We start from the raw sequence: 25,684 nt of genomic DNA, 5'->3' as shown, positions 1-25,684 counted from the left end.
AGCTATGTCATGAAATACTAAGGCCAGGTGTCCAACTGCCTACTTGACATTCAACCATTTGGATATCTAAAACTAAATCCCTGATTTTCCCCGTAAGCCATTACTACCACAGTCTTTCTCGTCTTATTAATACCAACTCTACTACTCCAAGGTATTCAGTTTTCTTAAAAAATGGAGTCATACTTGATTCCTTTTTTCCTCATACCACTCATTTCCAAACCATCAGCAAATTTTGTCACCTGCACCTTCAAATTATTTTTTAAATTTCACCACTTTAAGAATCTGTGGAATAGAAGTGGCAGTGAAAGCATAGTTTCTGGATCATTCTGAACCCTCACATAAGAACAGAGTACTCAAATAGCAGTATCAAAAACCCCAAGAGTAACATTTATAGCTAAACTAGAAAGGTTGAGATACACAGTAATAGCAAAAGTAAAGTCTCCTTTGAATAAAACTCACTTGAAGTATAGCTCTATTAAAATATTCCAACAGCAAAAGGGGACAAATAATTAGGGCAGGATTCAAACGAATGAGGTTCAAAGAAGAAAAGTTGTAGCAGCCCGTACAGCCTATGGCTGGGAGGAGTGAAAGTTATAAGTAACACCTGTAGCTCAATAATGGCACACCTTGGTGAAAAGGGCATGGGAAGGGATTTTGCTCTCCTAACAAGCATGAGAGAGCTCACGAGATGATAGCATTGGTGAATTGGCAGTCTCCTGTGGTATTGAGAGGCATGAGATCAGCCTTATATTAGGCTAGAGGAACAGGCAGTCAGGAGCGCACATTCTACCACGGACCTGCTTACTCTCACTCTGTAGCTTCTCCTGCCTGCAGAACACCAGCATGGCGTCTCTCTGCTGAAGACCACTAAGCTCTGCTAAAGACTAAGATCTATTCTAAGACTACTTCACTCTCAAAGACTATCTCTCTCTCCCTGTCGGGTAAATAGCCCTCAGGCACTTAAGAGCAATTGTTCCTGAGCAAGGTAGCATAGCAGTCTGCATCCAGAACCTAGGTAAGTCAAGGCTGGAGACCAACCAGTCTCTGACCCTGACCAGTGGCAATGACAAAAAGTAACTTTCTTAAAGACATATGAGTAATTAACATTCCAAAATGCATAATAATAGACACTGGGATAGAAATTCTCTCATCTCCCTTGTTAATAAATGTCATCAACTTGATCCTTCCCTCCTGGGACTACATCATTAATTTGATTGAGTTTAAGTAGAAAAAAACACAAGTGCAGTGACATCTCATTTTTAAATATTTTATTTGGCTTAATCCTCTTTCCTCCTTTTTTTCCTTACCCCAGACAGTTTTGTTATTAATTGGTACAGACTTCCAAAGGAATCAGTAGCCAACCAATGCCTCAAATAACCAAACCCTAATAGGACTCCCCAGTTGCATTACAATGAAAAGTTGTTTTAGGCAAGTCTGCAAGAGGCTAACAGCAAATTCCCACATAAAAATAAAGCAACTATATAGAAAAAAAACAAAATCCTATAGAAACATCTGTTAATAAAGCTAAGTGAAAAGGTATCTCCACCACCCCCTAAATAGGCAGATGGGAACAACGCATCAATAGCCACAGGCCTATGTGTCAAAGGGGCCTATGTGGGATAAAGGAAAATGTGGGCAGCATCTGACAGACCCCCAAATAGCTAACAGGTGTTCCCTGGAAAGTATTATGGTCCAATTTAAGAACATAGCTGAGACTAGAAGGGGTCTTGCTGTGTGCAGTAATGAGTGTATAAAAAGTATCTACAGTAGGGACTGAAGAAGTCCCACACCCATGTTATTCCTATCTGCTAGGAATGGAATAACATGCTTTATTTCATAAATTTTTGATGAATAAAAACATAAAATTTAGTACTAAAACTTGTGGGAATATACTAAATATTTGTTAAATGAATAAATGAACCACTTTTATCTGTAAATATAGGTCCACTTACGGTCTTCCTGATGAAACACAGTAAAAGCTTTCACATTTACATTTTATTATGATCTATAGAGAAACATGATTGACTGAGTATACACATACATGTGAGTGAATATATAATGGAAACAATTCCCTGAAATGTTTGTTTGCCTTTATTACTCTGAAATGCTTTGATTTTTCTCTTCTAGTAAATTTTTTGTGGCAGGTAGGTGAGGACGGAAGAAAAGGCTGGTCCCATACTGCAATATGAAAAACACTGCCAATATAGAGCACAGTAGAAAAGATGCAGGGGTCTAATTTCAAATCCTGATTCTGCCAGAATTGTGCTCCCTTGGACAAAAGTGTTTCAGCTTCCTTAATTACAAAATAGTAACTGTATTTACCTTACAAAGTTCTTTAGAAAAGTAAATGAGTTCATCCATGGGAAGTGCTGAGAATATTGTCTGGGACACAGTGAAAGTTCAATAAATGTGTGCTATTTATTATTCTTGATGTTATTCAGGTCAAAGTCAAAGAATGTGGGTCCAACATATAAAAGAGAAACTTTTTAAGTGAGCTACAATTAGATACAGTAGAACCTCCATAGTCCACCATCTCCCTACATTAACTGTCTCCTTAAGTTGACCCAATTTTCATAGACCAGGCATGTACCACATGTGTCAGTCCTGCTGGCCTACTTCCCTATGCTGACCACCTCTGTGTGTCAAGCAGTTGGTTATAGTCCCTTGGGTGGTCAATCAATAGAGGTTTTACTATTCCGAAAGTATTCTGAAAACAGACTAGGAAGGGAACTGTTATATTCATGTTCATAAAAAATTACCCTAACCAATAACCAGAGATACTTTTTTTGGCCACAACTTCTAGTACTGCTTACCTATGATGTCATTTCTCATTGCTTCTGTAATTGGTATTGGTTTAGCAGCATCTGGTGATATATATTTGGTAAAAGTATTCACTGCATCTTGTTCTATACCTGCAAGGGAAAAAGGGGACAACTTCAGAAATCAAAAAGCAACTTGTCCCACAGTAATGAACTACATTCACAAATAGCAGAGTTTTGTTTGCAGTGAGCTCTTATATAAAACAAGTTGCCATCGTAAAATTGCTTTTTCACTGGTTTGTGGCACGCAAGAGTCATGTGTGCATTCTCCCCTCCTCTCCCTTTATGAACTAACAACCTCCATAACAGCCCTCGTTTATGTATGTTCTCTTTCCACAGCTCTTCTCCAAAGTCCCAACTTGAAGGATTTGCATGGTAAAATAACAGCAAGAATACAAAAGCTATTTAAAAATCTACATTTAAAATATTTTACAAAATTACTGCACATACATGAATATATTCATTGAATCTTCAAAAGCCCTAGAAGATTAAAACAATGAAGCTCAAGGCTTTTAGTCTTGGGACTTCTTTGCTATCTTAAAAATTAATGAGGGGCCTAAAGAGCTTCAGTTTATGTCTGGTTGTATCTATAGTTATTAAGGTATTAGAAATTTAAATGAGAAGAAATTGTTGATTCAGTTAAAATCAACAACAGCATATCTTTACATATCAAGATAAACATTTTTTATGAAAAGTACCTACTTTTCAAAATGAAAAAATTAGTGAGAAGAGGACATTGTTTTCTATTTTTGCAACTCTTACATTTGTCTCAGTAACAAACCACTGAATTCTGACATCTGCTTTGACATTCAATCACATGCTGTGCTGTTTAAGGTTGAAGTATGTATTAAGAAAATCTGGCCTCCCAGACATGTAGCTGGGAGAAGCAGTATTTTAATAGCTTTTTGAGATAATTGTGGTTATGACACCAAAACTTGACAAGAGGCTATTTCTTAAAGGTCAGTTAGAATGTATAATCTGAAACCATGTATTATAACTTTTCATATTGTTAAATTAATATTAATTACCCTATCTCCCATGCTTAATGGATCTTTTACTCATAAATGATTTTATAACATCATGTATTTTTCATGCTGGGAAATATAAGCACCCTGACTCACACAGATGTTTCTATGTTGATACATCTCACCAAAAACTTAAAAAACAAAACACCACCATTAATACCACAATCTTATCAGAATACCTTTTTTTTTTTAATTAAATCATAGCTGTGTACATTGATATGATCATGGGGCATCATTCACTAGCTTCACAGACCGTTTACCAAGTTTCACATATACCCTTGTAAGATGCTAGAATACTTTTTAAAGATGTCAATACACGTGGTGATAGAAGTTTCCCTAAAGTCTAACTTTTCGCTAGAAAAGTTTGAAGTTTGAATTTTATCACTGGACAACAAATACTGTCAGCTGTTTTCCTTGAAGTGACGGGCTCATTCATTCATTTCCAAAAAAATGTCTGCCAAATATCCAAATAACCAGAGTTATTGATTAGTCAAAATGATGTTACTAAAAAAAGCAGGCTGTGCATGATGTTTCACTTGTAACCCAGCACTCTGGGAGGCTGAAGCGGAGGATCACTGGAGTTCTGGAGGTCCAGACCAGCCTGAGCAAGAGTGAGATCTCTACTAAAAGCAGAAAAATTAGCCAGGCATGGTGGTGCACACATGTAATCCCAGCTACTTGGGAGGCCAAGGCAGAAGAATCACTTGAACCCAGGAGTTTGAGGTTGCTGTGAGTTATGATGATGCCACTGCACTCTACCAAGAGCAACAGAGTGAGACTCTACCCCCCCAAAATAATACAAAATGAAATAAAATAAAATAATTAAAAAGCAGCCCATTGAGCTCAGTATCAACTGCACTCATGCTTTTCTCTGAGACAACTATACCTCAGTATGCAGAAGTACTTTATGCATAATTCCCACTTGATCACACATATTAAGGAGACATGTACTCAAAATTTCAGATCTAATAAAATTAATTATTGCTCCAAAAACATCCTTAAGTGAAACTGGCATTTATCTTTACTAGGAATATGTGACAACAAACAATACAATGAACACTAGCATAATTTGCTCCAACATCAGCAGGTTTTCCCCACTCCTGCTTTTGGCACTATGATTACAAACATCAACAAGTTAAAAAGACAACACCTTAGAATTATTGTGAAACAGTTTTGATATCATGGACCCTCTTGAAAAAGTATAAGGGAACCACATTCTGGGTTAACAGAGTAGATTATTATTCCCATTTTTATAGAAAATAAAATTTATGTACAAAAAAGTAAAATACCTTATTTGAGTCAAGAAAGTATGGATGTGTAGTAAAAGCATAGTGTTTCTGTATGTGATTGAAGTTGAGTTGTTACAAGTACAAACTGTTAGGTTTTATGCAAGCAGAATGGTAGCCACAAAGAAAGTATCTAGAAGACAGATGAAAGAAAGTAAGAAAGGAATCAAAGCATATCACCATAAAAAGAAAATCAACAAAACACAAAGGAAGTCAGCAAAAGGGAGACAAAAGAACTATAAGACAGAAAACAATTAACAAAATGACAATAAGTCCTGCCCTATCAATAATTATACTAAATGTAACTGAATTAAACTCCCTAATCAAAAGACAGACCGTTGAAAGTATAAAAGAATAAGACCTAACTATATAAGAGACATAAATCCTTTAGATTTTAAGGACACACATAGGCTGAAAATGATAGGATGACAAACAGTAACCAAGAGAGCCATATATATATATCAGAAAAAACTGATTTTAACTCAAAAACTATCACAAGACAAAGCAAGGACATGATATAATGATAAAAGCTCACTCCACAGGACGATGTAGCAATTACAAATGTATAGGCACCCAACATCAGAGCATCTAAAGGTATAAAGCAAACATTAATAGAACTGAGAGGAGGAATAAACAGCCATCCAATAATAGCAGGAAACGTCAAGACCCCACTTTGAATAATGAATAGAACTACCAGACAGAAAATCACTAAGAGAACAAAGAACATCACAGACCAAACAGACCTAATGGATGTCCACAGAACACATCTGCAGCAGACATGTACACACAGACACAAAGGTAGCAGAATACACATATTTCTACAGCATGCACAGAATATTCGTAGGGATAGATCACATGTTAGGTCACAAAACAGGTCTTAAAAAATTTAAGGAGAATGAAAATATAGCAGTAAGCATCTTTTCAAAACATAATGGACTAAAATTAGGAATCAATAGCAGAAGGAAAGATGGAAAATTCAACATATATGAAAATTAAACAACATAGTCTTTAATAACCAGTAAGTTCAAAGAATAAATTGAAAGGAAAAATGAGGCTCTTTCAAGTGCAGTAATGTTTACAAAAAGGAAATCATAAAATACGTTGAGACAAATGAAAATGCAACATACCAAAACTTAAGGACTGCAGCAAAAATAGTACTAAAATAGCAATAAACAACATTAAAAAAGAAAAATTTCAAAGAACCAAAGTTCATACCTCAACGAATTAGAAAAAGAAAAACGAAGTAGGCCTAAATTAGGAGAAGGAGGAAAATAATAAAAATTAGAGCAGAAATGAACAATGAGAATAGAATGCAACAGAAAAATTGATGAAGCTAAGTTTTTTGAGAAGATCAACAAAATTTACAAACCTTTACACTAAGAAAAAAGATAGGAACTAAATAAATAAAACCATAAATGAAAGAGAAGATATTGCAACTGCTGTCACAAAAATAGAAGCATAAGAGACTACTATGAACAATTATACACCAACAAATTAGATAACTTAGGAGAAATGAATAAATTACTAGAAACATAAAACCCATCAAGGCTGAATCATGAAGAAATAGAAAATCTCTAGAGACCTATAACTAGAAAAAAAAATAATCAGTAATCAAAAACCTCCCAACAAAGCAAACGCCAGAATCAGATGGTTTAACGGTAAATTCTACCAAGCATTTAGAGTTAATGCTAACAGGTTTTTTTCAAACTCTTCCAAAAAACTGAATAGGAGGAAATACTTCCGTACTCATTTTATCAGAATAACTGTGATACCAAAGCCAGACAAACACACTACAAGAAAAGAAAATTACAGGCCAACACCCTTGGTAAGTAAAATACAAAAGTCCTCAACAAAATACTGACCAAACCAATTTCAACAGCACAGTAAAAGGATCCTATGCCAAGACCAAGTAGGATTTATCCCTGGGATGCAAAATACATAAAAATTGTTTAATGTGACAGAACACATTAGTAGGAAGAATAATAAAAATCACATTACTACCCTGTTTCTCCAAAAATAAGACCTACTTACAGGAAAGATAAGACATCCACTGAAAATAAGACCTAGCGCATCGGGCGGCACCTGTGGCTCAGTTGGTAAGGCGCCAGCCCCATATGCAGAGGGTGGCGGGTTCAAGCCAGGCCCGGCTAAAACCAAAAAAAAATAAATAAATAAAAATAGCCGGGCGTTGTGGTGGGGGCCTATAGTCCCAGCTACTCGGGAGGCTGAGACAAGAGAATCACTTAGGCCCAGGAGTTGGAGGTTGCTGTGAGCTGTGTGATGCCATGACACTCTACCGAGGGCCATAAAATGAGACTCGGTCTCTACAAAAAAAAAAAGACCTAGTGCATCTTTGAGAGCCCACCTTAAAATAAGACCCTGTCTTATTTTCAGGGAAACAGGGTATCTCACTGGAAGCATGAAAAGATTTGACAAAAATTAACATAATTTCATAACAAAATCCTCAACAAACTATGAATATAAGGAAATAACCTCACTGCAATGTTAAAGGCCAGATATTAAAAAGGCACAGCTAAAATCATACTCAATGGTGAAAAGCTAAAAGCTTTTCCTCAAATATCAGGACAAGGGAAGGCTGCTCATTCTCACCAGTGATATCCAACACAGTACCAGGGAGTATAAGGAACACGGGAAGGATGCCCATCCTCACCAGTGATATCCAACACAGTACCACTGAGTATCAGGAACAAGAAGAGGATGCCCATCCTCACCAGGGATATCCAACACAGTACCAGTGAGTATCAGGAACAAGAAGAGGATGCCCATCCTCACCAGTGATATCCAACACAGTACCAGGGAGTATCAGGAACAAGGGGAGGATGCCCATCCTCACCAGGGATATCCAACACAGTACCAGTGAGTATCAGGAACAAGAAGAGGATGCCCATCCTCACCAGGGATATCCAACACAGTTCCAGGGAGTATCAGGAACAAGGGGAGGATGCCCATCCTCACCAGGGATATCCAACACAGTACCAGTGAGTATCAGGAACAAGGGGAGGATGCCCATTCTCACCAGGGCTATCCAACACAGTACCAGTGAGTATCAGGAACAAGGGGAGAATGCCCATCCTCACCACTGATATCCGACACAGTACCAGTGAGTATCAGGAACAAGGGGAGGATGCCCATCCTCACCAGTGATATCCAACACAGTACCAGTGAGTACCAGGAACAAGGGGAGGATGCCTATCCTCACCAGGGATATCCAACACAGTACCAGTGAGTATCAGGAACAAGGGGAGGATGCCCATCCTCACCAGTGATATCCAACACAGTACCAGTGAGTATCACAAAGGATGCTCATTCCCACAAGTGATATTCAACACAGTACTAGCTAGCCAAAAAAATGAGACAAGGGAAAAAAAATGAAAAGCATCTAAACTTGGGTAGGAAAAAGTGAAGTTTGCTGTGTTAGTGGGGATGATACTGTATATAGAAAACCCTAAAGACGACCAAAAAAAGCTGTTATAACTAATAAATTCTGTAAAGGTGCAAAATATAAAATAAACAAAGAGAAATCAGTTTCTACAGACTAATAATGAACTACCTGAAATGGAAATTCAAAAAATTCCATTTACTATAGCATCAAAGAGAATAAAATACTTAAGAATACATTTAACCAGGGTGGTGCCTGTGGCTCAGTGAGTAGGGCGCCGGCCCCACATACCAAGGGTGGCGGGTTCTAAACCAGCCCTAGCCAAACTGCAACTAAAAATAGCCAGGCGCCTAAAAAAAAAAAAAAAAAAAGAATACATTTAACCAAGGAAGTAAAAAACTTATACACCAAAAACTATAAAACATTGATGCATGAAACTTTACTACATTTGACCTTCTCCAAAGGGCGGAGAAGCGATGATGAAAACAGTTTATTTTTGAGACAGAGTCACCCTTGGTAGAGTGCTGTGGTGTCACAGCTCACAGCAACCTCAAATTCTTGGGCTTAAATGATTCTCTTGCCTCAGCCTCCCAAGTAGTGGGGATTTTCAGTGCCTGCCACAGTGCCCGGCTATTTTTTTTTTTTTTTTTTTTTGTGGTTGTCGTTGTTTAGCAGGCCCGGGCCAAGTTTGAACCCGCCAGCAACAGTGTATTGTAGCTGGTGCCCTAACCACTGAGCTAAGGGTACCGAGCCAATGATGATGAAAAAAAATCTGAAATAAATGTAAAGACACTTGTGTTCATGGATTAGAACACTTAACATTTTTTTAAATGTCCATACTACCCAAAGTGATTTGTGCATTCAATGCACTCCCTATCAAAATTCTACTGGCAGTTTTTATGTAATTCTAAAATTCCTATGGCACTCCAAAGGATTCTGAATAGGCAATCTTGAGGAAAAAATAACAAAGCTAGAGGCATCATGTGTCCCAATTTCAAAATATGCCACAAAGCTACAATTAATAAAACAGTACTGTATAGCTATAAAGATAGACAAATAGACCAATGGATTAGAATAAAGAACACAGGAATAACCCATGCTTATACTGTTAATTAATCTTTAATAAGAGCACCAAGAATACATAAGAAAGGATAGCATCTTCAACTAACAGTGCTGGAAAATCTGAAACTCCCATGCAAAAGAACCAAACTGGACCTGTATTTTATACTAGACATAAAAATCAATCTAAAATGGTTTAAAGACTTAAATGTAAGGCCTGAACTGTAAAACTCCTAGGAAAAAACTTAAGGGGAAAATTTCATGACATTGATCTTGGCAACAATTTCTTGAATGTGATGTTAAAAATATGGGCAACAAGCCAGCACGGTGGCTCACGCCTATAATACTAGCACTCTGGGAAGCTGAGGTGGGTGGGCTGCTTGAGCTCACAAGTTCGAGACCAACCTAAGCAAAAGCGAGACCCTGTCTCTACTAAAAATAGAAAAACTCAGGCAAGAGAATTGCTTGAGGCCAAGAGTTGGAGGTTGAGCTGTGAGCTATGATGCCAAAGCACTCTACTTAGGGTGACAGCTTGAGACTCTGTCTCCAAAAAAAAAACAAAAAACAAAAAAGAAAAAATACAGGCAACAAAAGCAAAAATAGGTGGGACAACATCAAAATAAAGGTTTCTACCAAGCAAAGGAAACAACCAAAAGAGTAAAATAAGCAACCTACAGAATGGGAAAAAATATTTGAAAACTACATATTTGTAAAGGATTAACATCCAAAATGTGTATGGAAATCCTACTACAACTAGCAAAAAACCCAAACAACTCAATATAAAACAGGCAAACGATTGGAGTTGACGTTTCTTGAAAAGATGACATACAAATGTTATCTGAGAGAAGATGTATATGAAAAGATGCTTAACGTTAGTAATTATCAGTGAAATACAAATCAACACCACAAAGAGAGATCATCTCTCACTTGTTGGGAAAGCCATTACCAAAAAAAAACAAAAATAATTAGTGAAGATGTAGAAAGGAATTGGAGCCCTTGTATACTGTGGCAAGAATGCAAAATGGTGAAGCTGTTTGGAAAACAGTATGGAGTTTCCCCTCAAAATTAAAAATAGAACTATCATAATGACCCAGCAATTCCAATTGGATAAATTGGATATTTATCCAAAAGCTTTGAAATAAGAATCTTTCAGAGATATTTACACACCTATATTCATGTCTGCATTATTCACAGTCGCTAAGCTACGGAAACAACCTAAATTTCCACTGATGGATGAATAGATGAATAAAATATGGTCTGTATGTATAATGGAATGTTACTTAGCCATTAAAAAGAAAGAAAATCCTGCCACACAAAACATGGAAGAATCCTGAGGACATTATGCTAAGTGAAACAAGCTAGGACAAATGCTGCATGATATCACATGTATCAAGTATTTAAAATAGTATTCTGTTTTAAATACTGTTTAAATACTTACTCTTTTATAAGTATTCTAAACTCATACAAGCAGAAACTATAATGATAGCTGCCAAGAGATGGGGGAAGGGGAAATGAGTTGCTATTATAAAAGGTAAATACCAGATAGAGATGCGCTATACAATATTGGGCTCTTAGTTAACAATATTGCACTATATACTTGCCCTCTGGGAGTCCAAAATGGGAGGACTGCTTGAGCTCCGGAGTTCGTGACCAGCCTGGACAAGAGCAAAACCATCTCTACCAAAAACAGAAATTAGCTGGGCATTGTGGCACATACCTATAGTCTCAGCTACTTGGGAGACTTGAGCCCAGGAGTTTGAGATTGCAGTAAACTAAGATGATGTCACTGCACTCTATTCCAAGCAAGACTCTGTCTCTGTCACACACCCGCAAAGAAAGCAGATCTCATGTATCTGTTCTTACTCACAATAAATCAACCAACCAACCAACCAACCAATTGACCAATGAGAATTGAAAGGGGGGTTTAGAGAAATGTTCATCAAAGGCTAGAAAATTTCAACCAGATAAGAGTCATAAGTTCGTATCTATTGCACAACTTGGTGACTATAGTTAAAAACAATGTATTGTGTACTTGAAAACTGCTAAGAGAGTAGATTTTAAATCCTCTCACCATAAAAATATGATAAATAAGTAAGATAATAGATATGTTATTAGCTTCATTTAGCCATTCTATAATGAACATACATATATCGAAACATCATTTTGTACACATATATACAATTTTTATTTGTCAATTAAAAATGTATTCTTATGTTATTTAAAAAGAAAGAATTCATAAGGAAAAAGAAAATGAAGTACCAAGGTCAGGACTAAATAAAGATCAAGTCTGGCTTCACAGCCAATATTATCCACAAGATACAAAGTTATAAAAAAAGACATGCTTTGGGAAGGGAAGTTGTCCTTGTTTGTGAATCAATCTTGTCTATAACTAGGGCCTTGATGAAAGTTATCACTTGTGAAGATTTGGGGGGACTGTTTTCCCTTTCCCAGATTTGTTAACAATCCAAGCTAATTCCATTCTTTCAGCAAACGTTTACTCTAGCAGTGGTTCTCAACCTTCCTAATGCCGCAATGTATTTTCATTGTTAAAAAAGGGTCGCCACCCACAAGTTGAGAATGGCACAGCTATTATAAGGAAATCACCAAGCAAAACAAAGACATTCACTTGGCAGAAAATGTCTGTCAAAAAGCTTTATCAGCAGAAGTTGGGCTGTTCCTAAATGCTTGCTTTTCCATTAATCAAAAACAGCTGCCAATCTCACATACACATAGTAAGAACTTAGATAGATACTAATGTATATTTATTTTCTGATGGATTAAACTCACTGAAAGAGGCTTGGAGACTCTTAAATATTTCATTCAGAAACACAGTTTTCTGTGGTTGACTTAAAGATAAAAGGACATTAACACATTCTTACATGTTTTTTTATAAATAATACCTTTAAAAATTTTTAACAAAAAATAGGCTGAGATAAATGCTTTGGAATAATTTCTAAAATACTCTTTAGTAAAAGAACAAAGAACAGAAAAATTGCTATGCCCTGTTTTCTTTTCTTTTATTTTCTTTCTTCAAAAGAACTGTATGACTTCTCCATCCAAAATACTGCTTTATTTTTTTAAAAACATATCTTTTAGGAACTTGAGAGGCCAGGTAACTTGCAAAAAGAACTTTTCTTCAAACATCTGAGTGATGTTTAAGTACTAAGTTACTCAATTTAGTATTTCAATAATTAGTTTTTTAAACTTTTTAAGTGACCTTGCCTTTTAGCTGAAAATGAGTCCCTAACCACACCAAATCCTAGACACAAAATACCAACTCACCGCATGAAAACACTGAAACTTATTTTTAAGACTGAAATTTTTCAAGATACAACAGCATTTTCATAAAAGTGAAAATATATTTTAAATCACCAATTTTAAAGATAAAGCCATGGTAAGATAGTTTGAGTATACATAAATAAGTAAACTATAAAAGATAAAGTTTAAATAATAGAAGAAATTCTTTAGATTACAAACTTCACACAATGGACAAAAATTTTCCTTAATTGTTCTGTCTGTGACTATTCCATTTATTACTGAATTCTTGGTGTCCTGGCATATAAGTGCTTAAGAAATATTTCTTAAAGGGCAAATACTTGTTGAAAAATTTACCACATAATCACTTTTTATTTTAAATTGATAGCAACATCATCATGAAAAAATTGAGGTTAGAAATTGTTAGGCAGACGGAAGATGTAAGATGATATAGACATCGTAAAGCAGAGCAGGTAATGAAAGGAACTCAGGCTCCATCACATGGAACATAACAGACAGGCCTACTCCTGAAAGATCAGGAGACAGCCAGGTAAGTAGCTAGGAAGAAGCATGTGTACCAGATAACAAAAAATTAGTAAATTTATCAAAGTCAGCTCAGAAGAAATCATTTTGTTAACCTCCATCTCTTCGCATAAAGGAAGATCCCAAAACTAAATCTTACTATCTATTTATATACATGTGAGTACAAAACATCAGTATGTCGGGGGGCAGAGACAAGATGGCTGACTGAAGCCAGCTTTCCACAGAGGCTCCCAACCAGAAGAGTTAAAGTACAGAAATTTAGCAAGTAACCTGGTGGATTAGAGCTGCGCCAACAGAGAAGGTTGAAGAATGCACATCAACCCTGCTGAGGCGAGCTGCAACCCCAAGGATACAAACAAAAGGTACAAAATCCATCACCAAGCGGATGGGATTCCCCTCCTGCATGAGAACAGCTCTGAGTACCCCATAAACAAATGAGCAGAGTTTAAAAGTCCTCCCACTACACTCCACGGGAGAGACCCTCTAAAAACTGGACCTACTTCCCCTACTAGGGTGCCATAGCACTCTCCTGCCAGGCATAAAACTGTGTAAAACTGCATATATTCTCTACCTGCAATTCTGAGCTCAAAGCACTTCCCTCCACTCTCACGCTGAGGTTTGGAGGCCTGTCCCCCAGGAGTCCAGATTCTTGGGCAATTTCTCAAGGGGTGTGGACAGGACCTGAACTGCAGCTGGTCAGGGCTGATTCTGCGGCATGGGAGTGAGGAGAGGACAGTCAGCTGAGAGGGAACCACCCTGGAGCAGTGGTGCCCCGAGGTGCAGGGCAGCAGCCGTTTTTTGGCAAGAATAGGGACCACTACATATTCTGGAGTCACACCCCCTGGGCAAACAGAGGAAGCCGTGCATCTTTTCTGGTGACAACCACCTGCGGAAAAGCTCTGGGACGGAAACACAGGCCCCGTGAGTAAAGGGTTTGCCTGAGACAGTACCGGTCTGGGTGGACCTTGGGGATAAGAAAACACACACCCAAGGCCTGCCGATTCCCAGGGCGGGGCTGACCCAGAGGACCGCTTTACTGAGCCTAAGATACACCCGGTCCCCAGGGGATCATCAGCCTAGAGAAAGGAGGGCAGGAGGCTACAACTGACAGCTAACCATGCTGCGAATACAAACCTGCAACAGCAAAGACAGCACCTGAGGCACAGGTTCTGTGAACTCAACACAGCTTCTCTTCTGCACGGGAATTTAGCAGGGACAGAAACATATTCCACAAAGTTGTTCTCTCTGTCAGTAACATAAATCAGGGGCAGGGCTAGAACTGAGTGAACACCCCCAGCCTCCATCAAGTGCCCGAGGTTGACAGGCCTGACCTCCCTGTGCCGGATAGAGGCAGAGAGCAGTGGCCTGGCTGAGGAGACGTAGATTTCCTTGTGATTCAGGCAGATGAAAACCCCTGGAGTATCTGCTCATTGGAGGCAACTGGGTCACAGCCCTGCGGGGTTTTCAGTGATAGGGTGTGACAGAGGTGCAAGGTGGGGAAGGAGGCATCAACCTTCCCAGATTAATCTATTTGCTGGGTGGGTCCTCCTGACCTCACGGAGCACCAGAGCAAGTCATATTTGAGTTGTCAGCAGATCCCTGTGATCTAGTTGCCAGAGACCTTTTAAACTCCTCCACCTAAGACAGATGCTGACTGAGTCAATTGATTTGGACCTTTTGAACTGAGCCAATCGCCCAAGGACTATCCAAGTGGTGCCCTGGGTGTGTGGCTGTAGGAAGGTTTGATTTTCCTTTCCCAATTGTTGCCTGTGAGGAGCGGGGTGACTTAATTGCTGGTATTTCTCCACAGCTGAGACTTCAACCCAGAGTAACTGTTTACTAGGGTTGGACAGAGACCAGCTGAAAACAAGACAGAGCCACTTAGCCCCACCACACCAAACAGGTCTCCAGTTTCTCAGGACATAGCACTATACAGGTCTTCGGCAAAGCTCCAGGGGAAAAGTCAAACAGTGTAAAATAATCACGGGGCAGAATCAGCAGAAAAACTCTGGTAACATGAATAACCAGAGTAGATCAACCCCCAAAAGGAAAGATATGCCAGATGTAACTGAAGATCCCATTCATAAACAGATAGCCAAGATGTCAGAAATCAAATTCAGAATTTGGATTGCAAACAAGATTAATAGAATGAAGGAAACTTTGGAATTAGAAATTTGAGGAGCAATTCAAAAGTTGGAATTCGAAATTCGAGGAGAAATTGAAAGTTGTCTCAAGAATTCAACAAATTTAAAGACAAAACCACCAAAGATTTTGACACACTGAAGCAAGAATTTGCAGTCTTCAAAGATCTGAAAAATACAGTAGAATCCCTCAGTAACAGAATAGAGCACAGAAGAAAGAATTTCTGACATTGAAGACAAAGGTTTTGAACACTCCCAAACTCTCAAAGAGGAAGAGAAATGGAGAGCAAAAATGGATCATTCTCTCAGAGAACTCTGAAATAATTTGAAGAAGGCTAATATCTGCCTCACTGGAATCCCTGAAAGTGACGAACTGGCTTCGCAAGGCACAGAGGCTCTTCACCATGAAATTATGTAAGAGAATTTTCAGGGTGGCACCTGTGGCTCAAAGTGATAGGGTGCTGGGCCCATATGCTGGAGAAGGTGGGTTCAAATCCAGGCCTGGCCGAAAACTGCAAAAAAAAGAAAGAATTTTCTAGACATGCCAAGAGATTCTGAAATTCAGATAGCAGTTTCAGAAACGAAGCACAACTCAACTCGAATAAGACATCCACCAGGCACATCGTAATTACCTTCACTTAACTTAATATGAAGGAGAAAATTGTGAAAGCAGCCACACGACCTACAAAGGGAAGAATATTAGAATAACTGCAGATCTCTCTGCTGAAACTTTTCAAGCCAGAAGAGGGTGGTCATCGACTTTTAATCTCCTAAAACAAAATAACTTTCAACCCCGGATCCTGTATCCAGCTAAACTGAGTTTCATTTATGATGGAGAAATTAAATACTTTAATGACATTCACATGTTGAAGAAATTTGCCATAACCCAACCAGCTCCTCAGGATATTCTCAGACCTATCCTTCATAATGACCAGCCCAACCCTCTACCACAAAAGTAAACTCACTCAGAAACTTTTGATCAAACTACAACTTCCACAGTGGCGAAAGGATTAAAAATGTTCACTGGACTTTTGAAAACCTTGACACCCAAAATTTTACCAGACTTATTAATATTCTCCATTAATGTGAATGGCTTAAATGTCCTCTAAAGAGGCACAGGTTGGCTGACTGGATACAAAAACTGAGGCCAGATATTTGCTGCATACAAGAATGTTATCATACCTTAAAAGATAAATATAGACTCAGGGTGAAAGGATGGTCGTCCATATTTCAGGCAAACGGAAATCAGAAAAAAGCAGGTGTTGCAATTCTATTTTCAGACACAATAGGCTTTAAACCAACAACTGTAAGGAAGGATAAAAATGGTCACTTCATATTTGTTAAGGGTAATACTCAATATGATGAGATTTCAATTATAAATATTTATGCACCCAACCAGAATGCGCCTCAATTTATAAGAGAAACTCTAACATACATGAGCAACTTGATTTCCTCCAGCTCCATAATAGTCGGAGATTTTAACACTCTTTTGGCAGTGTTCAACAGATCTCCAATAAGAAGCTGAGGAAAGAAATTTTAGATTTAAACCTAACCATCCAACATTTGGATTTAACAGACATCTACAGAACATTTCATCCCAACAAAACTGAATACACATACTTCTCATCAGCCCACAGTACATACTCCAAAATCAATCACATCTTAACGTCACAAGTCTAACCTCAGCAAATTTAAAGGAACAGAAATTATTCCTTGCATCTTTTCAGTCCACCATGGAATAAAAGTCAAACTCAGTAACAATAGGAATCTGCATATTCATACAAAAACATGGAAGTTAAATGACCTTATGCTGAATGACAGCTGGGTCATAGACGAGATAAAGAAGGAAATTAACAAACTGTTGGAACAAAAATGAAGACATGAATTATCAGAACCTCTGGGATACCGCAAAGGCAGTCCTAAGAGGGAAATGTATAGCAAGAGAACAGAAAGAGAGGAACTTAACAACTTAGTGGGTCATCTCAAGCAACTGGAAAAGGAAGAACATTCCAACCCCAAACCCAGTAGAAGAAAAGATCCAAAATTAGAGCAGAATTAAATGAAATTGGAAACAAAAGAATTATACATCAGATCAATAAATCAAAGAGTTGGTTTTTTGAAAAGGTCAATAAAATAGATAAACCTTTGGCTAACCTAACCTGGAAAAAGAGTAAAATCTCTAAATTCATCGATCAGAAATGACAAAGACGAAATAACAACAGACTCCTCAGAAATTAAAAAAATCCTTAAAGAATGTTACAAGAAACTTTATTCTCAGAAATATGAAAATCTAAAGGAAATTGACCAATACTTGGAAGCACGTCACCTTCCAAGACTTAGCCAGAATCAAGTGCAAATGTTGAACAGGCCAATATCAAGTTCTGAAATAACATCAACCACACAAAATCTCCCTAAAAAGAAAAGCCCAGGACCACATGGCTTCATGTCAGAATTCTACCAAATCTTTAAAGAAGAACTACTACCTGTATTACTCAACCTGTTCCAAAATATAGAAAAAGAAGTAAGACTACCCAACACGTTCTATGAAGCAAACATCACCCTGACCCCCAAACCAGAAAAAGACCCAACAAGAAAAGAAAATTATAGACCAATATCACTAATGAATATAGACGCAAAAATATTCAACAAGATCCTAACAAACAGAATCCAGCAACATATCAAATAAATTATACATCATGACCAAGGGTCTCAAGGCCGGTTGAATATACATAAATCTATAAGTATAATTCAGGGCATAAACAAATTAAAAAACAAAGACCATATGATTCTCTCAATTGATGCAGAAAAAGCTTTTGATAATATTCAGCATCCCTTCATGATCACAACACTTAAGAAAATTGGTATAGAAGGGACATTTCTTAAACTGATAGAGGCCATCTACAGCAAACCCACAGCCAATATCGTATTGAATGGAGTTAAATTGAAATCATTTCCTCTCAGATCAGGAACCAGACAAGGCTGCCCATTGTCTCCATTGCTCTTTAACATTGTAATGGAAGTTTTAGCCATTGCAATTAGGGAATAAAAGGCAATCAAGGGTATCCATATAGGGTCAGAAGAGATCAAACTTTCGCTCTTCGCAGATGATATGATTGTGTATCTGGAAAACACCAGGGATTCTACTACAAAACTCTTAGAAGTGGATCAAAGAATACAGCAGCGTCTCAGGTTACAAAATCAACATTCATAAATCGGTAGCCTTTATATATACCAACAATAGTCAAGCTGAAAAACAGTTAAGGACTCTATTCCATTCACAGTAGTGCCAAAGAAGATAAAATATTTGGGAGTTTATCTAACAAAGGATGTAAAGGATCTCTATAAAGAGAACTATGAAACTCTAAGAAAAGAAATAGCTGAAAATGTTAACAAATGGATAAACATACCATGCTCATGGCTGGGAAGAATCAACATTGTTAAAATGTCCATACTACCCAAAGCAATATAAAACTTAAATGCAATCCCTATTAAAGCTCCACTGTCAAACTTTGAAAATCTTGAAAAAATAATACTTCATTTTATATGGACTCAGAAAAAACCTCGAATAGCCAAAACATTACTCAGAAATAAAAACAAAGCAGGAGGAATCAAGCTACTGGACCTCAGACTATACTATAAATTGATAGTGAGCAAAACAACATGGTACTGGCACAAAAACAGAGAGGTAGATGTATGGAACAGATTAGAGAACCAAGAGATGAACCCAGCTACTTACCGTATTTGATCTTTGACAAGCCAATTAAAAACATTCAGTGGGGAAAAGATTCCCTATTTAACAAATGTTGCTGGGTGAACTGGCTGGCAACCTGTAGAAGACGGAAACTGGACCCACGCCTTTCACCATTAACTAAGATAGACTCTTACTGGATTAAAGATTTAAACTTAAGACATGAAACTATAAAAATATTAGAATACAGAAGAAAAACTCTTGAAGAAATTGGTCTGGGTGAGTATTTTATGAGGAGGACCCCCTGGGCAATTGAAGGAGCTTCAAAAATACACTACTAGGACCTGATCAAACTAAAAAGCTTCTGCACAGCCAAGAACACAGTAAGTAAAGCAAGCAAACAGTCCTCAGAATGGGAGAAGATATTTACAGGTTATGTCTCTGACATAGGTTTAATAACCAGAATCCACATAAGTCAAACATAAGCAAGAAAAGAACAAGTGATCCCATCGCAGGCTGGGTAAGGGACTTGAAGAGAAACTTCTCTGAAGAAGAGAGGCACACAGCCTACAGACATATGAAAAAATGATTATCCTTAATCATCAGAGAAATGCAAATCAAAATTACTTTGAGGTATCATCTAACTCTAGTAAGATTAGCCCATATCACAAAATCCCAAGACCAGAGATGTTAGCGTGGATGTGGAAAAACGAGAACACTTCTACACTGCTGGTGGGAATGCAAATTAATACATTCCTTTTGGAAAGATGTTTGGAGAACACTTACAGATCTAAAAATAGACCTGCCATTCAATCCTATAATTCCTCTACTAGGTATATACCCAGAAGACCAAAAATCACATTATAACAAAGATATTTGTACCAGAATGTTTATTGCAGCCCAATTCATAATTGCTAAGTCATGGAAAAAGCCCAAGTGCCCACTGATCCATGAATGGATTAATAAATTGTGGTATAGGTACACCATGGAATATTATGCAGCCTTAAAGAAAGGTGGAGACTTTACTTCTTTCATGTTTACATGGATGGAGCTGGAACATATTCTTCTTATGTGGTTCAGTTGGTAAGGTGCCGGCCCCATATACTGAGGGTGGTGGGTTTAAACCCAGCCCCGGCCAAACTGCAACCAAAAAATAGCCGGGCACTTGTGGCGGGCGCCTGTAGTCCCAGCTACTCGCGAGGCTGAGGCAAGAGAATCGCTTAAGCCCCGGAAGTTGGAGGTTGCTGTGAGCTTTGTGAGGCCACAGCACTCTACCGAGGGCCATAAAGTGAGACTCTGTCTCTACCAAAAAAAAAAAAAAAAAAGTGAAGTATCTCAAGAATGGAAGAAAAAGTATCCAATGTACTCGGCCCTACTTTGAAACTAATTTATGGCTTTCATATGAAAGCTATAACCCAGGGCGGCGCCCGTGGCTCAGTGAGTAGGGCGCCGGCCCCATATGCCGAGGGTGGCGGGTTTGGACCCAGCCCCGGCCAAACTGCAACAGAAAAATAGCCGGGCGTTGTGGCGGGCGCCTGTATTCCCAGCTGCTCAGGAGGCTGAGGCAAGAGAATCGCGTAAGCCCAAGAGTTAGAGGTTGCTGTGAGCCGTGTGACGCCATGGCACTCTACCCGAGGGCAGTACAGTGAGACTCTGTCTCTACAAAAAAAAAAAAAGAAAGAAAGAAAGCTATAACCCAGTTATAACCTAAGAATATGAAGAAGGGGGAGAGGGAGGGGAGGTAGAGGGGGAGGGAGGGTGATTGGTGGGATTACACCTACGGTACATCTTACAAGGGTACATGTGAAACTTAGTAAATGTAGAATATAAATGTCTTAACACAATAACTAAGAAAATGCCAGGAAGCCTATGTTAACCAGTGTGATGAAAATATGTCAAATGGTCTATAAAACCAGTGTATGGTACCCCATGATTGCATTAATATACACAACTATGATTTAATAAAAAATAAATAAATAAAACATCAGTATGTTCTAAAGGTTATTCAAAATAAGTTACACACTACTTTTGAGTTCTTTGTGTTGAATTTTAGTTACAAAGTAGTAGACCATTACCAATCGCTTCACTGGTGAAAGGAATAGCAAAGACATCTTCGGAAAATCCTAGGTCACCTAAGAGTAATACATGCAATTGGTGGGATCTCACCTAACGTGCACAACGTGAAGGTGTTCAGCACACACCCCCGCTGCCAGGGTGAAGGGCTCAACTACAACTTGAACTTTACCTTAGAAGTGAAAACAACTGAACCTAAAAATCTGTACCCTTGTATTAATTTGAAAAAAAAAATTAAAAACAAGAGTGATACATGCAAATACAAAAGCATGTTCAAGAGACTTTCTATTCTTATGAAAAATGGGAGCTAGAACCAAGGGCAGAAGAGAAAGTAACAATTTCTAGGCTCCAGACAAGTTTCATACACAAATAAAGGAAATGTTAATATAAGGTTATCTTCTGTAGTTGAAGAGGTTTTAATACAATGAAAGTGATTATGAAAGAAACCAGTAGAGGCAGGGGTTAAACCAGTATCTTCCTCATGAGCTTGCTATTTAAGAAGAAAATAGCAAATTCATATACAAAACATCACCCTTTGATTTTAAATTCTAACGAGTAAGTCAAGATGACATACACACACTCTACCCTATGTCTCCTATAGAAAGCAACTAAAAATAACCAACTAATGTATCCAAAGACCTGGAAAATAAATCAGAGCAGGCAAACTGAGGAAGGTAATCAGACTTAACAGTAAAACAATTTTAATAGGGCGGCGCCTGTGGCTCAGTGAGTAGGGCGCCGGCCCCATATGCCGAGGGTGGCGGGTTCAAACCCAGCCCCGGCCAAACTGCAACAAAAAAATAGCCGGGCGTTGTGGCGGGTGCCTGTAGTCCCAGCTGCTCGGGAGGCTGAGGCAAGAGAATCGCGTAAGCCCAAGAGTTAGAGGTTGCTGTGAGCCATGTGACGCCACAGCTCTCTACCGGAGGGCGGTACAGTGAGACTCTGTCTCTACAAAAAAAAAAAAGAAAAAAAAAAAAAAACAATTTTAATATAGTTTTTCCCTTTCTTAAAATGTATACACATTTTTTTGGTACCCTCTGTCTATGAAGCAAAAACACAGCTGAAAGCACAATTAGAAAAACTCTCACAATTATAGCTGAAAACTTTAACATGCCTCCTTCAGTAGCAGTGTAATATGATTACTCACATTATAAAGTATCAGCAAGGATATAGAAAAACTGAACACCACTCAAAACTGATATTCTTCACAATGAATATGAGATAATGACCAAGACAGATCATATCCTAGGTCATTTTTTAAAATTAGCAAATTTGAAACAAAGTAATTCAAAATATGCTTTCTGACCATAATATACCTAAATGAGAAATCATCAGTAGAAAGATAACAGGAAAAAAAAAACCCTGCACTTAGACACTAAATGACGCATTTCTAAATAAACCATGGGTAAAAGACTAAGACTCAAGGTAAATTAGAACATTTGCTTTTTGCTCAACTGGAAATAGGAGAATTTGTGGAGGTGTTGCTAAAGCAGTGGTTAGAAGGAAATTTACAGCATTAAATGTTTATCATCTTAGAAAAGAAAGCTCTAAAACCAGCGAAGTTTCCACTTGAAGAGACAAGAGAAAAAAAAAGTGTGAAATAAACCCACAGCAAGCACGAGAAAAAGAGCAGAAAAATCGATGAAATTTAATATAGAAAGACTTTCCAGCAAGATGGCAGCCGAATAACAGTTTCCTTGCAAGTGGGCACGGTTGAGACTAGGGAAAAAAGACTCAAGGCATCTCTGGCTGGTGGGATCTGCCCAGAAACATTCCTTTGGGGACACAGGGAGTCAGCAAGAGACTTCTGGACCCCATGAAAAGGACAAAAGAATTGGAGAACTGGACTCATGGAAACCCTAGTCCAGAGGGTTACTTCTGGACACAGTAACTTGTGAAAGGAAAACTAGGGCAAGGAAACAGATAAAAGAAAACACTCATGAGGAAGAATCATCAGAAAAATCCTGGGAACATGAAAAAACAGTCCAGAGCAACCGCCCCCTCAAGGGACCATGAGGTAGCTACTGCAGAGGATTCCACCTATAAAGAAATGTTAGAGGGCGGCACCTGTGGCTCATTGAGTAGGGCGCCAGCATATATTGAGGGTGGTGGGTTTGAACCCAGCCCTGGCCAAATTGCAACAACAACAATAAAGAAAAAATAGCTGGGCCTTGTGGCGGGTGCCTGTAGCCCCAGTTACTCAGGAGGCTGAGGCAAGAGAATCGCCTAAGCCCAAGAGCTGGAGTTTGCTGTGAGCTGTGATGTCACAGAACTCTACAGAGGGCAACAAAGTGAGACTCTGTCTCTTAAAAAAAAAAAAAAAAGGAAATTTTAGAAAGGGAATTTAGAATACAGATGATGAAAACAATGAAGGAAATGATGGAAACAATGAGGAAACTGCTGATAAAGTGCCAAGTAACCAAAAGGAAATCCAAAAACAGAATCAAATAAGAGATGAACAATATGACGAATATAGAAAGGATATAGCAGAGCTGAAGGAAATGAAGCAGTCAATTAGGGAACTTAAAGATGCCACAGAAAGTATCAATAACAGAGTAGATCATGCAGAAAAAAGAATATCAGAGGTAGAGGACAAAGCTCTTGAGATAACTCAGTTAAAGAGGCAGAAAAGAAGAGAGAGAAGGCAGAACGTTCACTGTCAGAATTATGGAACTTTATGAAGCATTCTAACATATGAGTGATAGGTATCCCAGAAGGGGAAGAAGAATGCCCCAGGGGAATGGAAGCCATACTAGAGATTATTATCAATGAAAATTTCCCAAATATCACCAAAGATTCTGACACACTCCTTTCAGAGGGATATTGGACCCCAGGTCGTCTCAACTCTAACCGAGCTTCTCCAAGACACATGGTGATGAACCTGTCCAAAGTCAAGACAAAAGAAAAGATTCTGCAAGCTGCCAGGAGTAAGCACCAGTTGACTTACAGGGGCAAATCCATCAGGGTGACTGCAGACTTCTCTAATGAAACTTTCCAAACAAGAAGACAATGGTCATCTACCTTTAATCTACTTAAACAGAACAATTTCCAGCCCAGAATTCTATATCCTGTTAAGCTAAGCTTTAAAATTGACAGAAAAATCAAATCATTTACTGATATACAAACATTGAGGAAATTCACCACAACAAGACCAGCTCTGCAGGAAATACTTCAACCTATTCTACACACTGACCATCACAATGGATCAACAGCAAAGTAAGAACTCAGAAATTAAAGGACAGAACCTAACTTCCGCACTGATACAAAAGATAAAAATAAGCAATGGACTCTCACAAAATAAGATGAATAGAACACTACCACACTTATCAATTATCTCAATAAATGTTTTTTTTTTTTACTGTTTTTTTTTATTAAATTATAGGTGTGTACATTAATGCGATCATGGAGCACCATACCATACACTGGTTTTATAGACCATTTGTATCTCAATAAATGTTAATTGCTTGAATTCCCCACTGAAGAGACATAGATTGGCTGATTGGATTAAAAAACACAAGCCATCCATTTGCTGTCTGCAGGATACACACCTAGCTTCAAAAGACAAATTAAAACTCCAAGTTAATGGTTGGAAGACAATTTTTCAGGCAAACGGAATTCAGAAAAAAAGAGGAGTTGCAATCTCATTTTCAGATACATGTGATTTAAAGCAACTAAAGTCAAAAAAGACAAAGATGGTCACTTTACATTGGTCAAGGGAAAAATACAACAAGACGACGTTTCAATTCTAAATATTTATGCACCCAATTTAAATGCTCCCAGATTCTTGAAACAGACCTTACTCAGTCTGAGCAATATGATATCTGATAATACCACAATAACAAGGGATTTTAACACTCTTCTTAGAGCTGAACAGATCCTCCAAGCAGAAATTAAACAAAGATATAAGGGACTTAAATGAGACCCTAGAACAACTGTGCTTGATAGATGCATATAGAACACTCCCTTCCCAAAATAAAGAATGTACATTCTTCTCATGGCCCCATGGAACATTCTCCAAAATGGATCACATCCTAGGACACAGAACAAACCTCAACAGAATCAAAAGAATTGAAATTTTATCGTGTATCTTCTCAGACCACAAGGCACTAAAGGTAGAACTCAACTCTAACAAAAACGTTCAACCCCACACAAAGGCATGGAAATTAAACAACCTTCTGTTGAATGACGGATGGGTGCAGGAAGAAATAAAACAGGAAATCACTAATTTCCCTGAGCATAACAACAAAGATGACACAAGCTACCAAAACCTGTGGGATACTGCAAAAGCAGTTCTGAGAGGAAAATTTATCCGTTTAGATGCCTACATTCGAAAAACAGAAAGAGAGCACATCAACAAACTCACAAGCCATCTTACGGAATTGGAAAAAGAAGAAC

The 25,684-nt window shown here is 38.1% G+C and overlaps 1 protein-coding gene across 2 annotated transcripts in view; it reads right to left on the bottom strand.

The window, feature by feature from the left end:
- Positions 1–25,684, bottom strand: part of AKAP10 (A-kinase anchoring protein 10) — a 93,023-nt gene that overhangs the window by 41,091 nt on the left and 26,248 nt on the right. For both annotated transcript variants that reach the window (XM_053568596.1, XM_053568597.1), the window contains exon 5: positions 2,814–2,912. In XM_053568596.1, the coding sequence (XP_053424571.1) occupies positions 2,814–2,912 (99 nt within the window). The remainder of the gene's footprint in view (positions 1–2,813; positions 2,913–25,684) is intronic.

Source organism: Nycticebus coucang, chromosome 18, assembly GCF_027406575.1.
Source record: "Nycticebus coucang isolate mNycCou1 chromosome 18, mNycCou1.pri, whole genome shotgun sequence".
NCBI lineage: Eukaryota > Metazoa > Chordata > Mammalia > Primates > Lorisidae > Nycticebus > Nycticebus coucang.
The sequence above is the reverse complement of the archived record's forward strand: the minus strand, read 5'-3'. Positions and strand labels throughout refer to the sequence as shown.